Raw genomic sequence first — 13,430 nt, 5'->3', positions numbered from 1 at the left:
GTCAGTGAGTAAAGTGGGGAGGATAAGTCCACAAGACCACACTGGTTCCAGGGTACCCTCTTCAGTCTTTTCCCAGCCTTGCCCAGGATCATGGGGCTTGGGACACCAGAATATCGGTGTGGCTGCTCTCTTGTAGATGGCCAGATGGTGGTTGACATGGTTGATGTGTGGGACCAGGTTGTCTCTGCAGAGCCGGGACAGATCCACCTTGGATCTGGTGGTAAGCGTCTCATCCTCTCCAGTCATTTTTTTCAGCGTGATGCTGCGCATGTTGTTCACAGATTTTTCGCGGGCCTGGCCATACATTACATGTAAATGCCTCGATGTCCTCCACCACATCTGGCTCCACAGACCACTGATCACCAAGTTTTCTGAGGACATAAATAATTATAGTAGTACAAAGTCACAATGTATCAATACTCACTTGAAGGCTGCATGGTATTTTTTGGATTACTCTGTAGCTTTTTCAGAGGCCCAACCTTCCCTTTGCCTCTAAAGGTACTTGTAACGTCCACTGATCCAGTTCACCACATTTGAGCCATGAATGTTTGTCATAATTTTGTTCAGAGTGTCCCACTCGAGATGAAACACATAGTTTCCCTCACCAGTAATAATTTGTGGACCGAGAGAGATGGAAACCTCATTGAGGGCCTTGGTTAGAGCGGTCTCAAGTTCCAAGTCAAGTCGTAAGTTTCACAGTGACCTAGCCTACTGAGAATAGTAGTCAGTAGTTTACTGCGATAAAGGTGACGTATAGTGGTACAGAGGAGGATATGCTTAGGCAACTTCCACTCTCCCTTTGTCACAGCACGGCAGATGTCCTGAAATAAAGAAAGCAATTAGCATTGACGTGTTCAAGCAACTATAGTGTAAACAAAATAAAACATATGCAATATTTAAAGGCAAAAAATATATCAAAGTGAAGAGTTGTCATACCTGACTTATGGACAGCACAAGGCATCTTGTCTTCTCACTCTTCTCCAAGTCAGCATCACCAGAAATCATGAGGGTCAGGAACCTCATGAGATTAGATGGGAGGAGGTCATCCGAGGACATGAACAGATCATCAGCTGTGGTAGGCCAAGGAAGAGAATTTGACTCTCTGTATGTCTTCTTGATTGTACCACGAAGAAGAAGGGCCACATCACATGGTAGTCATGGTAGTGGCTGTAGGATGTATTGTTCAGATTCTATGTAGATTTAAAGTTATCATTTTTCACAGCCGAAAATCAAGCACGGACACAAAAGATGATACAAAAAATCACATATGGGACAATAATTTGTGTGGGGAACATCAAAATTCATTTTCTAGACACCTTACGGAAAAAAACTGGGTTAAAAAAATACCTTTTGGGTGCAGGTGAACCCCCCCCCCCCCCCCCCCCCTTCCTACCTTACTAATTAAACAACTCCACTAACAGCATTACCATCTTCACTTACTGTACTACTAACCAGATTGACTTTATTTCTGTCAGACGTCTGTAGAAGATCTTATTGAGAATTAATAGATGTTTAGATGTTGATGTTTTATTGAAAATAATGATTTGGTTTGAAGTCATCATTATGGTGATGCACCTGTGATTGGACACATTTGACAGAATTTGTTTCTGATGATCTGACAAATATTGATCTAAAGACTTCTGCTTAAATGCTTTCAGTTAGTTTGTAGACAACTAAATTGTGATAGCCTACAATAAAACTTTTTTAATCTTATTTATTTAGTTCATCCTCGACTTTGAAAACTGGGTCATTTTTTAGAATCAAACATGGTTTCCTGAGAATATTTTTATTCAGCACTTTCCATCCTGTTAGAGTTTTGAGAAACCCCTTTAACATAAGTGAGAAATCAGCAGTAAGTCTGATCAATTTGTGTTGTTAGTTGCTTCGTGTTTCTTGAAAACATTAATCTTGTTTGATCAAATGAGCTTGATAATAGCATCATTTCAAAAGATGTCCTCATGGAAACTGCTGATGTTTATAGAGTTGTGCAATAGAGTTGTGACTATTGCTTTGTTTAATTTCAGAAAAATTGAAATGTTATTAGAATATTGGAAGTGGACATTTTATGAATATTTTTATTCTATTGACCTTTTAGAGGATTTTGGAGATGAACAGTTTGGTCCAGTAGAGATCATAATGACCACGAAGGAGACAGAGAGACACAGTCAAAACAAAGAGTTTATTGAAGACAAATGATGTATCCACAATGCAAAAAAAAAAAGAGAGAGACAGATTACAAATGTGTTTGGGACATGAACTAAATGAAACAGTCACTAGTAATTACAGGCACACGCAAAATCAATTTAACCCAAACAGGCTCAGAAAGGTTAGCAAGATCATATAAACCTTAAACCTTATGTTACCTTATACCTTATGAATTTAGCAATTGTAAGTAAAATTTTAAGTAAATCTGAATAACTACATTTAGTACCATGACCACTAAAAATGAGTACACTAAAAAGTTGAGGTAACGAGTAATCGAGTAATCCACTAAAAACTAAAAACGCATGCATACATGTGTAACTATCACTGCACTATTGCTTTTCAAATGAAGCATGCAGCTTAATCAATACCAGATCCCACATTAAACAATAACAGATAATAATCCTGCGCAAAAATACACAAAATAACTCTCATTTACTCTCCTTATACAATCTCTGTCAAGGAATTCTGGGAAAACAGATTTCCCTGTTTGTATTATTAATTGTGTCCAACTTGTGTTGAAATGTCATTGTTGTTTAAGATGAAGAATATTGAGGATATACTGAGTATATTAAAACTGATCAATATAAAAAAAAAAGAAAATTGTCCTTGAATATGTTAATTGAAATGTAACAGAAACATTAAGCATATCTTAAACATACAATTTGTTTGTGCGATTCAAAATGTTCATGAAAATGGATATGAGAATGAATAACACGTGTACATTTTAGATAAAATTAACTGTTGGATTTTTAGTCATTTAGTTTGGTATATGTCCAAATCAAGCAATCACTGAAAGATTTTTAGATTGTATGTTTAGTAATGCTGTTTCAAACATTGTGTTTTTGCAGTGGTTGAACATTGGAATTTTAAACATTTTAAAACAGGAAAACTTCAAAAAAGCAAAGAAATAACTGCTCAAATTTTCGCAGGGAAATTATTTCAGTCGGAGTACACAATGCATGTAGAATGTTCTATAAAATATAAATGGAGATATTGAATTTACAACAGCAGTTTGTTGTATGCCATTCATAATAAATAATTCTATTGAAGCTTCTTATAAACTTTAGAAGGAATTTGTTCTGCCTTTCTAATAGCCTCTTTTGCATTCTCACGGTTAGCTTTGGCTGACATCTTAATGGCATCAAGCACAGAATCAGCTTCTCCTGCTGCTTTGTATCCAGTGATTCCTCCTCCGATCGCTCCTGCAAGAGCTACAGTTCCGAATATGGCGCCGACAGCGATTCCTGTACCAGCTGCTGCTCCTGTTGTAGCTCCTCCTGCTAATTTGCTTACAGCTTTAACAGTTGTGTTTATTGCTTTAGCCGCTTTCAGTAAAGGCACGACACATGCCACTGCGACACCGATGCCCAGTAAAGCACCAACCAGAGTCCCTGTAGCCACTCCAGCAAGCCTAATGAGATATTTATTATGAACAATCTTCTTTGCCGCCTCTCGCTTCTTTTCTGGAGTCAAACGAATAGTGTCCATACCATTCATCTCGTCTTGAATGTCTTCCTCTACACTTGACAGCAGCTCATTGGTGTAGCAGCCGTTCTCTTTCACCATCTTGTCGATGGTCTCCAGCATATTTTTCACATGAACCCTGTTGTTCCTGTAGCCTAATCGAGAGTCATTCCAGTGTTTATTGTCAATGACGTGACAGCGGCCTCCACATTTGTCAACAAGCTCCTGCAGTTTTAGACTCTTCTTCACAAATCCCTCGATGCTTTGATCTTCTAGATCTTCACCATGAGTGAATAAAACCACTGCATGTTTAAAGATAGCCTCTCCACAATATTCAGATATTTTATCCAGAATCTCTACTTCCTGTCTTGTGTACTTTCCAACTTTTAGAACGATGACAAAGGCATCAACAGCAGGAGCACATTCAGTATAGGATTTAATAATCTCATAATTGACGACTTTCTCACTAAGATGTGTGTCAAAGACTCCAGGTGTGTCAGTAACTGTGACTGTTCTTCCATCAACCATCGCTACTCCTGATTTACATTCAGCTGTTAAAGATTCTGGTGAACATTCAGTTGTGAATATTTGTTCACTGAGAATTGTATTTCCACTGCTGTTTTTGCCATCTCCTGTTTTTCCAAGAAGAACTATTTTTCTTGCAGGTTTAGACGCTATTTGAAAAAGACACTCTGTTAAGTAAAACGTGTTTTGGATACTGTTAAAAAAACCTATAGCATGTTAATACATATTAAACAGATTTGATTGTATCATTATTTTATTAACACTGTTCTTACCTTTCATTATGCATGTACAGTGCTGAGCTGAATATCTGCAATGTCAGAAATAATATTCAGGACACTATTAACATTATTGTTACATTATTGTTGTTTTTCTAAATTGCTTAAAATCAAGTCAAATATCCTAGAAAGCATAAAAATCTCAAAATTATAAACATTATTTTATACTATATTATATTTCATTCAGGTTGCAAACACAAATTCAGCATGCTGCTTATGGGGCTCAAAATAAACATGAACTGAATTATGAGTCTTTTGAAACTGGAGTCTAAATTATCTTTGTTCAGTTTAGTTTTGACAAGTTTGATTTTTATCCTGAGGAATGATGTGTGTTTATAATAAGTAGTGGAGTCAAAAGTATACAATAGGCCTGTAATGTTTTAGAATGCAGTAAAATGCATTGGATAGTAAGATTTAAAAACATAAAAAAATAAATAAATAAATACTTTAATGTCACTGCAAGTATTAATGCAATTCTCAAAAGGAGGAACTTCTTACCTCTCAGTAGATTTGTCTGGACCTTTTCTGTTGCTGTTGCCCATACTTCAATAGTCCCAGTCCTGGCCGTCTGTGCCACACACACACACAACATATACATTTATTTATCTTTGCTCTATTGACATTTTATAGAAAATAAAAGAAGCCACAAAAGGAGGCCAGAGTTTCTCTCTCATACACATACAGACAAAAATTATTTATACAGCCTCAGGTCCAAATCAGGTTGTTGGTTTTTTTGTACACAATTGTAATGCAAATAGGTAGGTCCAAAGCCAAAGGTTGTAGCCAAGTAGGTTGTGTGAGCCATTATATGACAATCCATTGCATGTGATATATTTGTGATTTATGCACTTTTATGCATTTTTTGCACATCTTTCACAGCTCTCTGCTGGAAATCCAGAGATCTCACGTGAGCACAGTTTTAATTTGCTCAGCGAGTTTACTCTGGCATTGAGTAATGATGCTCATTATGCCCTTGTAGCCGAGCTGCACCAATCACATCGGTGTATCTGATATAGGCGGGCCAGAGGCGAGTTAAACAGATGACAACGCGCTAGTGACAGCCCAATCACATCAGTGATTGATCGTAGTGTTATCCAATTGCGTGCAGTGAGATTGGCAAACACATGCTTGGTGCCGCCCCTCGAGTTGGCCGATTTTCATTACTCAATGCCAGACACTTAATCTTTCACATTTGGGTCTGGATTTCTAGGCTAGCTCTCTGCATTAATGCATGACTTTGGTGCTTTTATGTAAAATTTGTTAAAACAGCAATAAAATTGTTTAAAATTAAATTTGAACAACAATAAAAGTGTGATTACTATAGACAGTTCTGTATGAGAGTATGTTCAATTAAGTTCTCACAGTCACCTTTATTTAAAGGATAAGTCCGGTATTTAGCACTTTGAGTCTCTTTTCTGGTTTGTTTTGGATGAAGTAGAGTGGTGGACACATAAATGTTGACAATAGGCCTATGTCACACTTCCTGCTTCCGGAACGCGGAGTAGGGATTCAGAACTTGCGGTCAACAGTATTTCTCCATAAGGATTTAGATTATCGGCTATAATGTCTAAACCATCCGAGGTAGACTGACCACGAGCTATGAGGGTGTGAAACAAAGGTTTTTGCTCCTGTAGAAGCTATAAGTTTGTATGAAATCAACCTTGTTTTAAGAAAAACATGTTTTATTCGCGATCTTATGAAGAAAAACTACACTACCCACAATCCTAAGCGTAGCAGCAACGTCTGCTGATTGGTCCAACTCGCTGTTACCATAGAAACGTTTACCTTACTGGCGAACACGCGCAGCTGTTGTTGTAGTGTACCGGGTTGCTCTGCGTCAGGACGTAGACAGCCATTCCTCGGCTTTCACGCTTTTCCACTTGAGAGTTTTCATTTACCATCCGAACCACATCGTCATATGTGACTTCAGGCAGGTTGCGGAGAGATTTGGTCCAGCGGTATATATCGGACTCCGCCATTGTAAAAAGCTAACCGGAAGAGCCGTATCCCTACTGAAAGACGTACTTCCGGTCTTCAATTTTTTCCTGTCTCGACTTTTTGACTCTTCTAGAATCGCCTTTGACCGCTTCAGAGTGGCTGGCTACGGGCATGCACAAACATGTCCTTAAAGCAACCCTTAACGTTCGTTTTCAAAACTGTGCAACTCACCGAGTGGTTAGTGGTGTTCGTTGATGATTAAAAACAACAAACATTTAAGATCCAGATAAAGCTCATTGATTATCAGAGCTGTTAACATTAACTTAATTCTAGACCTGTGTGTGTGTGTTGAGTACGATACGATGCGCGCACGCTCTCACCATTTGGGCAGAGCAAAAAAAAGTTATCTTGTATGTAATGTCCGAGCTGATTTGACGTCACACCATGTGGTGTCGGCCTGTTCATTGAGAGATAAGAAATGTTATACACTTCATTTCTTTTAAATGTCTCGTGTTTTTCTTGTGATTATTATTTGATGTTATTATTTACACAGTGTGCAACATAATGTTGTGGATTTCAGCCCTCGTGAAGTTTGTGTTGGTGTGTAGGAGCTGATCGTTATTTGAGTGCATTTGGTAACACTTTATAATAACTGCACGCTATTAATCATTAGTTAAGCATTAGTAAACAGTTAATTCATCATTTATAAAGCATTAATAGACATTAATAAGCAGTTAATAAATACAGTTATAAATGCTTTATTCTTGATTTATAAGCATATCTATAATGTGTTTAATAATTGTGTTTTCATACTTTATTAATGATCAATTTATCATTTCTAAATGAAGTATTGCATTATTTACAAAGCAGTTGTTTAGGTGTTGTCAGTGGTTCATAAGATCACTTAGTGTAAGCAAATGATTAAACTATTTCAATGTACATTTATACACTTATTATTCAGACATATAGTAATAGTTACTTATTGTGTTAATAAATGCTTTATTAACATGCATTTCTACTGTAATTCAGGGTTAATTCAGGTAGTTATAAAGCATTTAGTAGTGGTCAGTTAACTATGTTTGTGAGCTCATCTAAAGTGAGGACTAGTTATGCCTTGTAAAGCATTTATAAAGGAGATTTAAAGGCTGTTAATATTTCTATGTTCTGCATCACTGTGTGTTTCTTTCTTTTTTCTGTTTAGAAGAAAACTGAGTCTTTAAATCTAAGTCCTCACTTTAGATAACATAGATAACTTTATATAACAAACATAGTTAACTGACCACTACTAAATGCTTTATAACTACCTGCATTTACTACATTTACTTACACTTAAATTATCTTATGAACCACTGACAACACCTAAATAACTGCTTTGTAAATAATGGTAAATAATGTAACTGGTTTGTACATAATGCTATACTTCATTTAAAAATGATAAATCGATCATTAATAAAGTATGAAAATACAAGTATTAAACACATTATAGATATGCGTATAAATCAAGAATAAAGCATTTATAGCTGTATTTATAAGCTGCTTAATGCCTTTTAATGCTTTATTAATGATGAATTAACTGTTTACTAATGCTTAACTATTAATAGCGTGCAGTTATTATAAAATGTTACCAAACATTTACTTATGTTGTACAGTATTACCACTGCCGAATTGTATTGTAATGCTTTGGAATTGTTGCATTACTCGTATGTTTGAAGAGTGGACTGAGATACTACAGTGTATCACAGAGATAATGCACTCTGAGTAATGCAGAGCGTAGAGGAGGTTTACACTTTCTATTCTATTTTAGAAACAGTTTCTATTTTTCTGTGACGTCGCACTTGAACAACAAACAAAGTGTGGCGATGATAATCTCAGGTATTGTTTATGTGCTTTATTTAATGTTAAAAGCGTGTTAATGTGACTTTGAACATCATTTAGTGCTCCAGCTTGCTCTGTAAAAGCAACAATGGATAATTCACCTCAGATCTTGAAATTAAACAAATTTCTTGCTTGTTTAAACACTTAATGAACTATAATGAGTTAATTTTGGGTTAATTTTAATTTGGATTAGCCCAGCTGCAGCAACACTTACTACTAACACTGAAACACTAAATCCAATATGTGCTTTAATATTATGACACAATTTGTATTATGTCTAAAAAATATCAGAATATCTTGCTCACCTTTAAGAGTTTCCTCACTTGTAGAAGTTCTTACAGTGATATGTATATATATTTTATAGCGACACACAGGCTCATGTCCATTATATACCCTGCTGTCATTGTGAGGGTGGAGACTAGTGGAGAGACTTGCACACACACTTATTTTTTGCTTTCACTTTTGATTTGTAGTTCCATATCTTACCCAAAAGCAACCTGAAATTTCTTATCTATGATGCCATGACATTATTTCACAAGGTTAAAAACATTTCCCTCCGCTTCTTAAACTTGCTCATCTTGTCACAAAACTACGGAGCCCCTAAACCATTACACCCTTATAATTATTTTATATATTTGTGTGTGTGTGTGTGTGTGTGTGTGTATCATTTTTACTTTTGGGTGAACTATAAGGTTGGTGCTGTTGTCAACAGCATTTTGGTTGTTGTTTTCTCACTCGATATCTTTGCAGAAATTAAAATTGTATGCATTTCAATTTGTCAAATGACGGCACTGTTCTCTTTCGTGTCTTCTTGCTCTTGAATGGACAAATACTGTTTTACGGTGCATAATTTGACACCTTTACCTTATTTTTATTATTCTCAGGTTAGGTAATAGTCAAATCTGACCTAAATTATAAGCACTTTAAAATACTTAAAATCAGACAGAAGACTTCTGTGTGTTCTTGGTCAGCGTTATAAATCAATGTCCCAGGAGGCAGACTTTTGTTATAAAAATAAAAGTCAATTTATTGATTTACCATGTATTTATTTAGCAGTAAAACACTCTGTTTAAAGGGCACCTATTATGACTCTTTTCACAAGATGTAAAATAAGTCTCTGATGTCCCCAGAGTGTGTATGTGAAGTTTCAGCTCAAAATACCCAACAGATCATTTTTTACAGCATGTTTAAATTGTCATTTTTTACAGCATGTTTAAATTGTCATTTTTTGGAGCTCAGAAAAACGTGCTGTTTTAGTGTGTATACCTTTAAATGCAAATTAACTGCTGCTGCACGACACAGGGGGGCGGAGCCTCACGAGCTCGCGATCAGAGCCAGGACAATCTCATCTGATAATATCAGAACAGAAACTCTCAGTAACGGTGTTCATTTCGACTCGGAGTCGGACAATAATGCGCACAGAGCCAGAGAATATATGCTGTATAGAGATAGAACAGGTATAGTGTAGTTTAATTATGGTTATAACTTATTTGTCATCTGCTTTTATCTACTATTATGGAGCATTGTGCTATGGGAAAGATGATATTTTCCACTTGTAACAGTGTGTTGTGTTCAAGTGCTTTTGTTGTTGTAATGTAGTACATGTAAGGTCTGTGTCAGTAAAGTATCTTTTTTATCTTTACAAAAAAAAAAACCTAAATGTGGTGCTTTCTGATGATTAAAACATAATTAATTATAAAAAAAAAAATATATTTATTATTAATATATAAATTATTAAATATGAACCAAGGAAATTATGGCGAAGTTGAAAATTGAGTTTTAACGCATTATATTACAATTGTTAATGACACAACATTGTATAGGCTACAAAAACTATCCGCTAACAGTATTCATGACTCTTGAGCTGCTCTACGCCATTTTGAAAAGGTCAAAGGTTATCTCATCTCGGCAAATCGTGCATCAAAATATTCTACGAGCTGATGCAGTGTCAATCAACAGTCGTGGGAGGGGCCTGTGCAAAGTGACGTCACACTGCATAGAATCTGAGAACAGCTCATTCTGAGACAGTGCTTATGATTTATGGGGATTTTTAAAAAAGCACTGTGTGGATTTTTATCATGGTTTTGCTCACACACTGCCAACACACATTTATGTTCAAATGTAAAAGTGAATTTTGCATAATAGGTGCCCTTTAAGTAAAAGTACAAATATGAAAACGATCATTGAGGTTTAGAGACACTATTTGCAGAGCTTCATTCATTATTATGGGAGCTTTTGTACAGTTGATCTTGTGCTGAGACGGATTCAGTAATCATAATTATAAAGAGTGTTTTCATGTTGCTTTCTGTGTATAATTTAATCAGTTCGAATAACAGATTTACATATATAAAAATATATGTATAAATATATGTATAAAACATAATGCGGTTGCACATACGTCAATGTTTTCAGACATTTACTAACATTTAATAACATCCAAATACTGCAGATATTTTAGAGAGCATTGATTCCTCCTAACTATAGCTGAAAATATAACAAGTGATATTTCCATTATGAGATAATGACAAGAATTTCAGTGAATTTTGCAATAGCGGTGCATTTCTTCTTGTGTGTATTAGTTGCTTGTGTATTCATTACATGTCCTGTTAATTGTCATGCATGACTAATGAAAACACTTTTGAAACTTAGGCTACGTTCACACTGCAGGCTGAAACGACCCAATTCCGATTTTTTTGCCCCTATGTGACCTGTATCTGATCTTTTCATGACAGTCTGAACGACACAGACCCGATCTTTTCAAATGCGACCTAGGCCACTTGGGTATGTGGTCCCAAATCCGATACATATCCGATCTTTTGAAATGCAACTTCAGTCTGAACGGCCAGGTCGCATGTATCCGACCCGCACGTCATTGATACGCGAAAAACGTCATAATTCTGCGTTGAAGTAGTCGTCGGTTTGAAAACGGACTGCATATTCGTCGAGCTGAGGTAAATCTGCCGAACAGGTCGACCTCGACGAGCCCGTTAATTAAAAAAAATATATAAATAAAAGCCCACGGCCATTATATATACGTTATGTTAACTTATTTGTGCTGAATCTGATATTAGATAGGTCAGCGGCTGCTGTCTGGCTCTTGTGTAGGTCGCTGCGCGCGCTTGTGTGTGTGTGTGTGTGTGAGAGAGAGAGAATCACAGTTAGTTAAAGTTTAGCTACTTCCGCAAACAACAAGTGACGTCGTTGACCGTTGAGTACTCTTCTGCGCATGCGGGTCACTTCTGGGTCATTTCACGTTCACACAGATCATCACAAAAGGTCGCATTTAATTGGAAATGTGAACCGGTCTTACAAAAAAATCTAATTTTTAAAAAAAATCGGAATTGAGCATTAAGCCCTGCAGTGTGAACGTAGCCTTAGATGTAAGAAGTAAGTTAGAAGGAAGCTGTTCTGCCGTTTCAACAACCCTTTCACATTCTTTAGTGTCAAAAACATCTGCTGATATATGTTTTACACCTTTCATTAAAGCCACAAGCGATGCCACTGGAACGCCCATTCCCAGGACAGCACCAGTCAGTGTTCCTGTGGTCACCAAGCATAGCAGCCGTTCTCTCTCACCATCTTGTCTATGGTTTCCAGCAGGTTTTTCACCTGAACTCTATTTCTCTGTCACATTTGCACTTAGGCACCATCCTCTCCACTCCAGCTCTTCGTCCGACCTCGTTTGTTGTGTGTGGACTATTCCCCTTTGTCCTTCAGTGATCTCTCTGTCTCCAGCGTCTTCCTTTCCTCTGGTTCTCCATCCAGATCTTCATTTGGACTCTCCTTTACCTGCTCTCCTCATCACTACACCATTGTTTAATAAAGTCACTATTCACCTGCCGTCTTCCTCTCCTGTGTCTGCATTATCCATAACATGCTCCTGTAACCCCACCAGCGATTTTTCCAGGATTTATTGACAATGAGATGACAGTGGCCTGGCCTCCACATTTATCAACAAGCTCCTGCATTTTTGGACTCTTCTTTACAATTTCCTCGATGGTTTGACCTTCTAGTTCGTCACCATGAGTGAATAAAACCACTGAATGTTTCAAACTACACTATAAAATTCAACAGTGATTCTAACTAACACTTTTTAGTTAACTTTACTTAAAGGGGTCATATAATGCCATTTTTGTACAAGCTAATATGTTTCTTTAGGGTCTAAATTAAAAGTTTGTAATATACTTTAATTAAAAATTCTCATTAGTATTGTAAGAAAACACTCATTTTACCTGGTCAAAAACAGCTCTGTTTTCAGCACGCCGTTTCAGTGCATGTGTCTTTAAATGATAATGAACTTAGCTCACCCCGCCCCTCTGTTCTGTGAGGCGTTCTGAAGCAACGCACGTGGACCGTTGCCCTGACAACAGTTGAGGTTATATTTTGGAACAATAATGGCAACGGGAGTTTCTGGGGATACGTCTTTGCAACCATACCAATTTGAACCTGATTCGGACTCTGAACAAGATGACGGCCCGAAGAAGTTCGACCATTACGGCTCGGACAGGACGTTTCTGAATGGTTGGTTAACGTAATGTCATTTTGATCTATTTTTGTATGTACTGGCTCGGTAGAATAGTGAGATACAAACGCTATGTGTTTAGCTTTACTTATGTATCTAAGTACCAGTATCAGTTCGTTGAAAGATTGATGCTGAAAAACTATTTTTGTAAATGTTAGGCTTCTCAATGATGCGTATTGCGTAACGTTATCTCTGTGTTGACTGTTTCTAGCAGTAGTTGAAAGATACCTATTAATTTGTTGTACACAGTTTTTATAACACATTAACCATAACGCGTTGTTCATTATTATACAGTATAGGATTATGAGTTGTTTTGAGAACGTCGTTACATAGAAAACATGCCGTAATGTACCCTACGATGCAGTAATGTGTGTAAACATTAGCCACATTCATCATAAAGTGCAAGCGATTTGCAAAGATTAATATACAGGTTAATAAAACGTTATACTTACTTTAATTTGCATTCACTGATTTCCCAACATCACCTTGAATCTTGAATGTCAATTAAACTGAAAGATTTGAGAGAACCACATAAGCTGACTTCATAAATTGATGTTGATTTTCCTCAAATATTTATGTTTGAACTCACCTTTATGGTGATCAGTGTTCTCATTGGTTGGGCACTT

At 36.6% G+C, this 13,430-nt stretch overlaps 2 protein-coding genes across 4 annotated transcripts in view; one reads left to right on the top strand and one right to left on the bottom strand.

Annotated features, from left to right (window-relative positions):
- The window catches only part of LOC311079167 (Fc receptor-like protein 2), a 248,771-nt gene that overhangs the window by 134,801 nt on the left and 100,540 nt on the right, over positions 1-13,430 (top strand). The window lies entirely within an intron of this gene.
- On the bottom strand, positions 2,161-8,785 carry LOC311079170 (GTPase IMAP family member 7-like). 3 transcript variants are annotated; one of them, XM_084108380.1, is made up of 4 exons: positions 8,588-8,785; positions 4,968-5,037; positions 4,467-4,501; positions 2,161-4,343 (listed from the first exon to the last, which is right to left on the bottom strand). In XM_084108380.1, exons 2-4 carry the CDS (start codon positions 5,009-5,011, stop codon positions 3,247-3,249), a joined length of 1,176 nt encoding a protein of 391 aa, XP_083964506.1. In that variant the 5' UTR covers positions 5,012-5,037; positions 8,588-8,785; the 3' UTR covers positions 2,161-3,246. The 3 variants fall into 3 exon arrangements, with proteins under 3 accessions (XP_083964506.1, XP_083964507.1, XP_083964508.1); XM_084108381.1 differs by lacking the exon at positions 8,588-8,785 and having other exon boundaries at positions 4,968-5,175; XM_084108382.1 differs by lacking the exon at positions 8,588-8,785 and having other exon boundaries at positions 2,161-4,387; positions 4,968-5,018.

The sequence above is a fragment of the Abramis brama genome (assembly GCF_963993115.1).
Source record: "Abramis brama genome assembly, chromosome: 3".
Lineage (NCBI taxonomy): Eukaryota > Metazoa > Chordata > Actinopteri > Cypriniformes > Leuciscidae > Abramis > Abramis brama.
The sequence above is the reverse complement of the archived record's forward strand: the minus strand, read 5'-3'. Positions and strand labels throughout refer to the sequence as shown.

Bases quoted from the DNA above. Each gene is read 5' to 3' on its own strand.
- LOC311079170 (XM_084108380.1), bottom strand. From the start codon at position 5,011: ATGGGCAACAGCAACAGAAAAGGTCCAGACAAATCTACTGAGAG. The intron at 4,502-4,967 runs GTAAGAAGTTCC...CTGACATTGCAG, and splicing joins CCAGACAAATCTACTGAGAG to ATATTCAGCTCAGCACTGTA. The intron at 4,344-4,466 runs GTAAGAACAGTG...TTTTTCAAATAG, and splicing joins CTGTACATGCATAATGAAAG to CGTCTAAACCTGCAAGAAAA.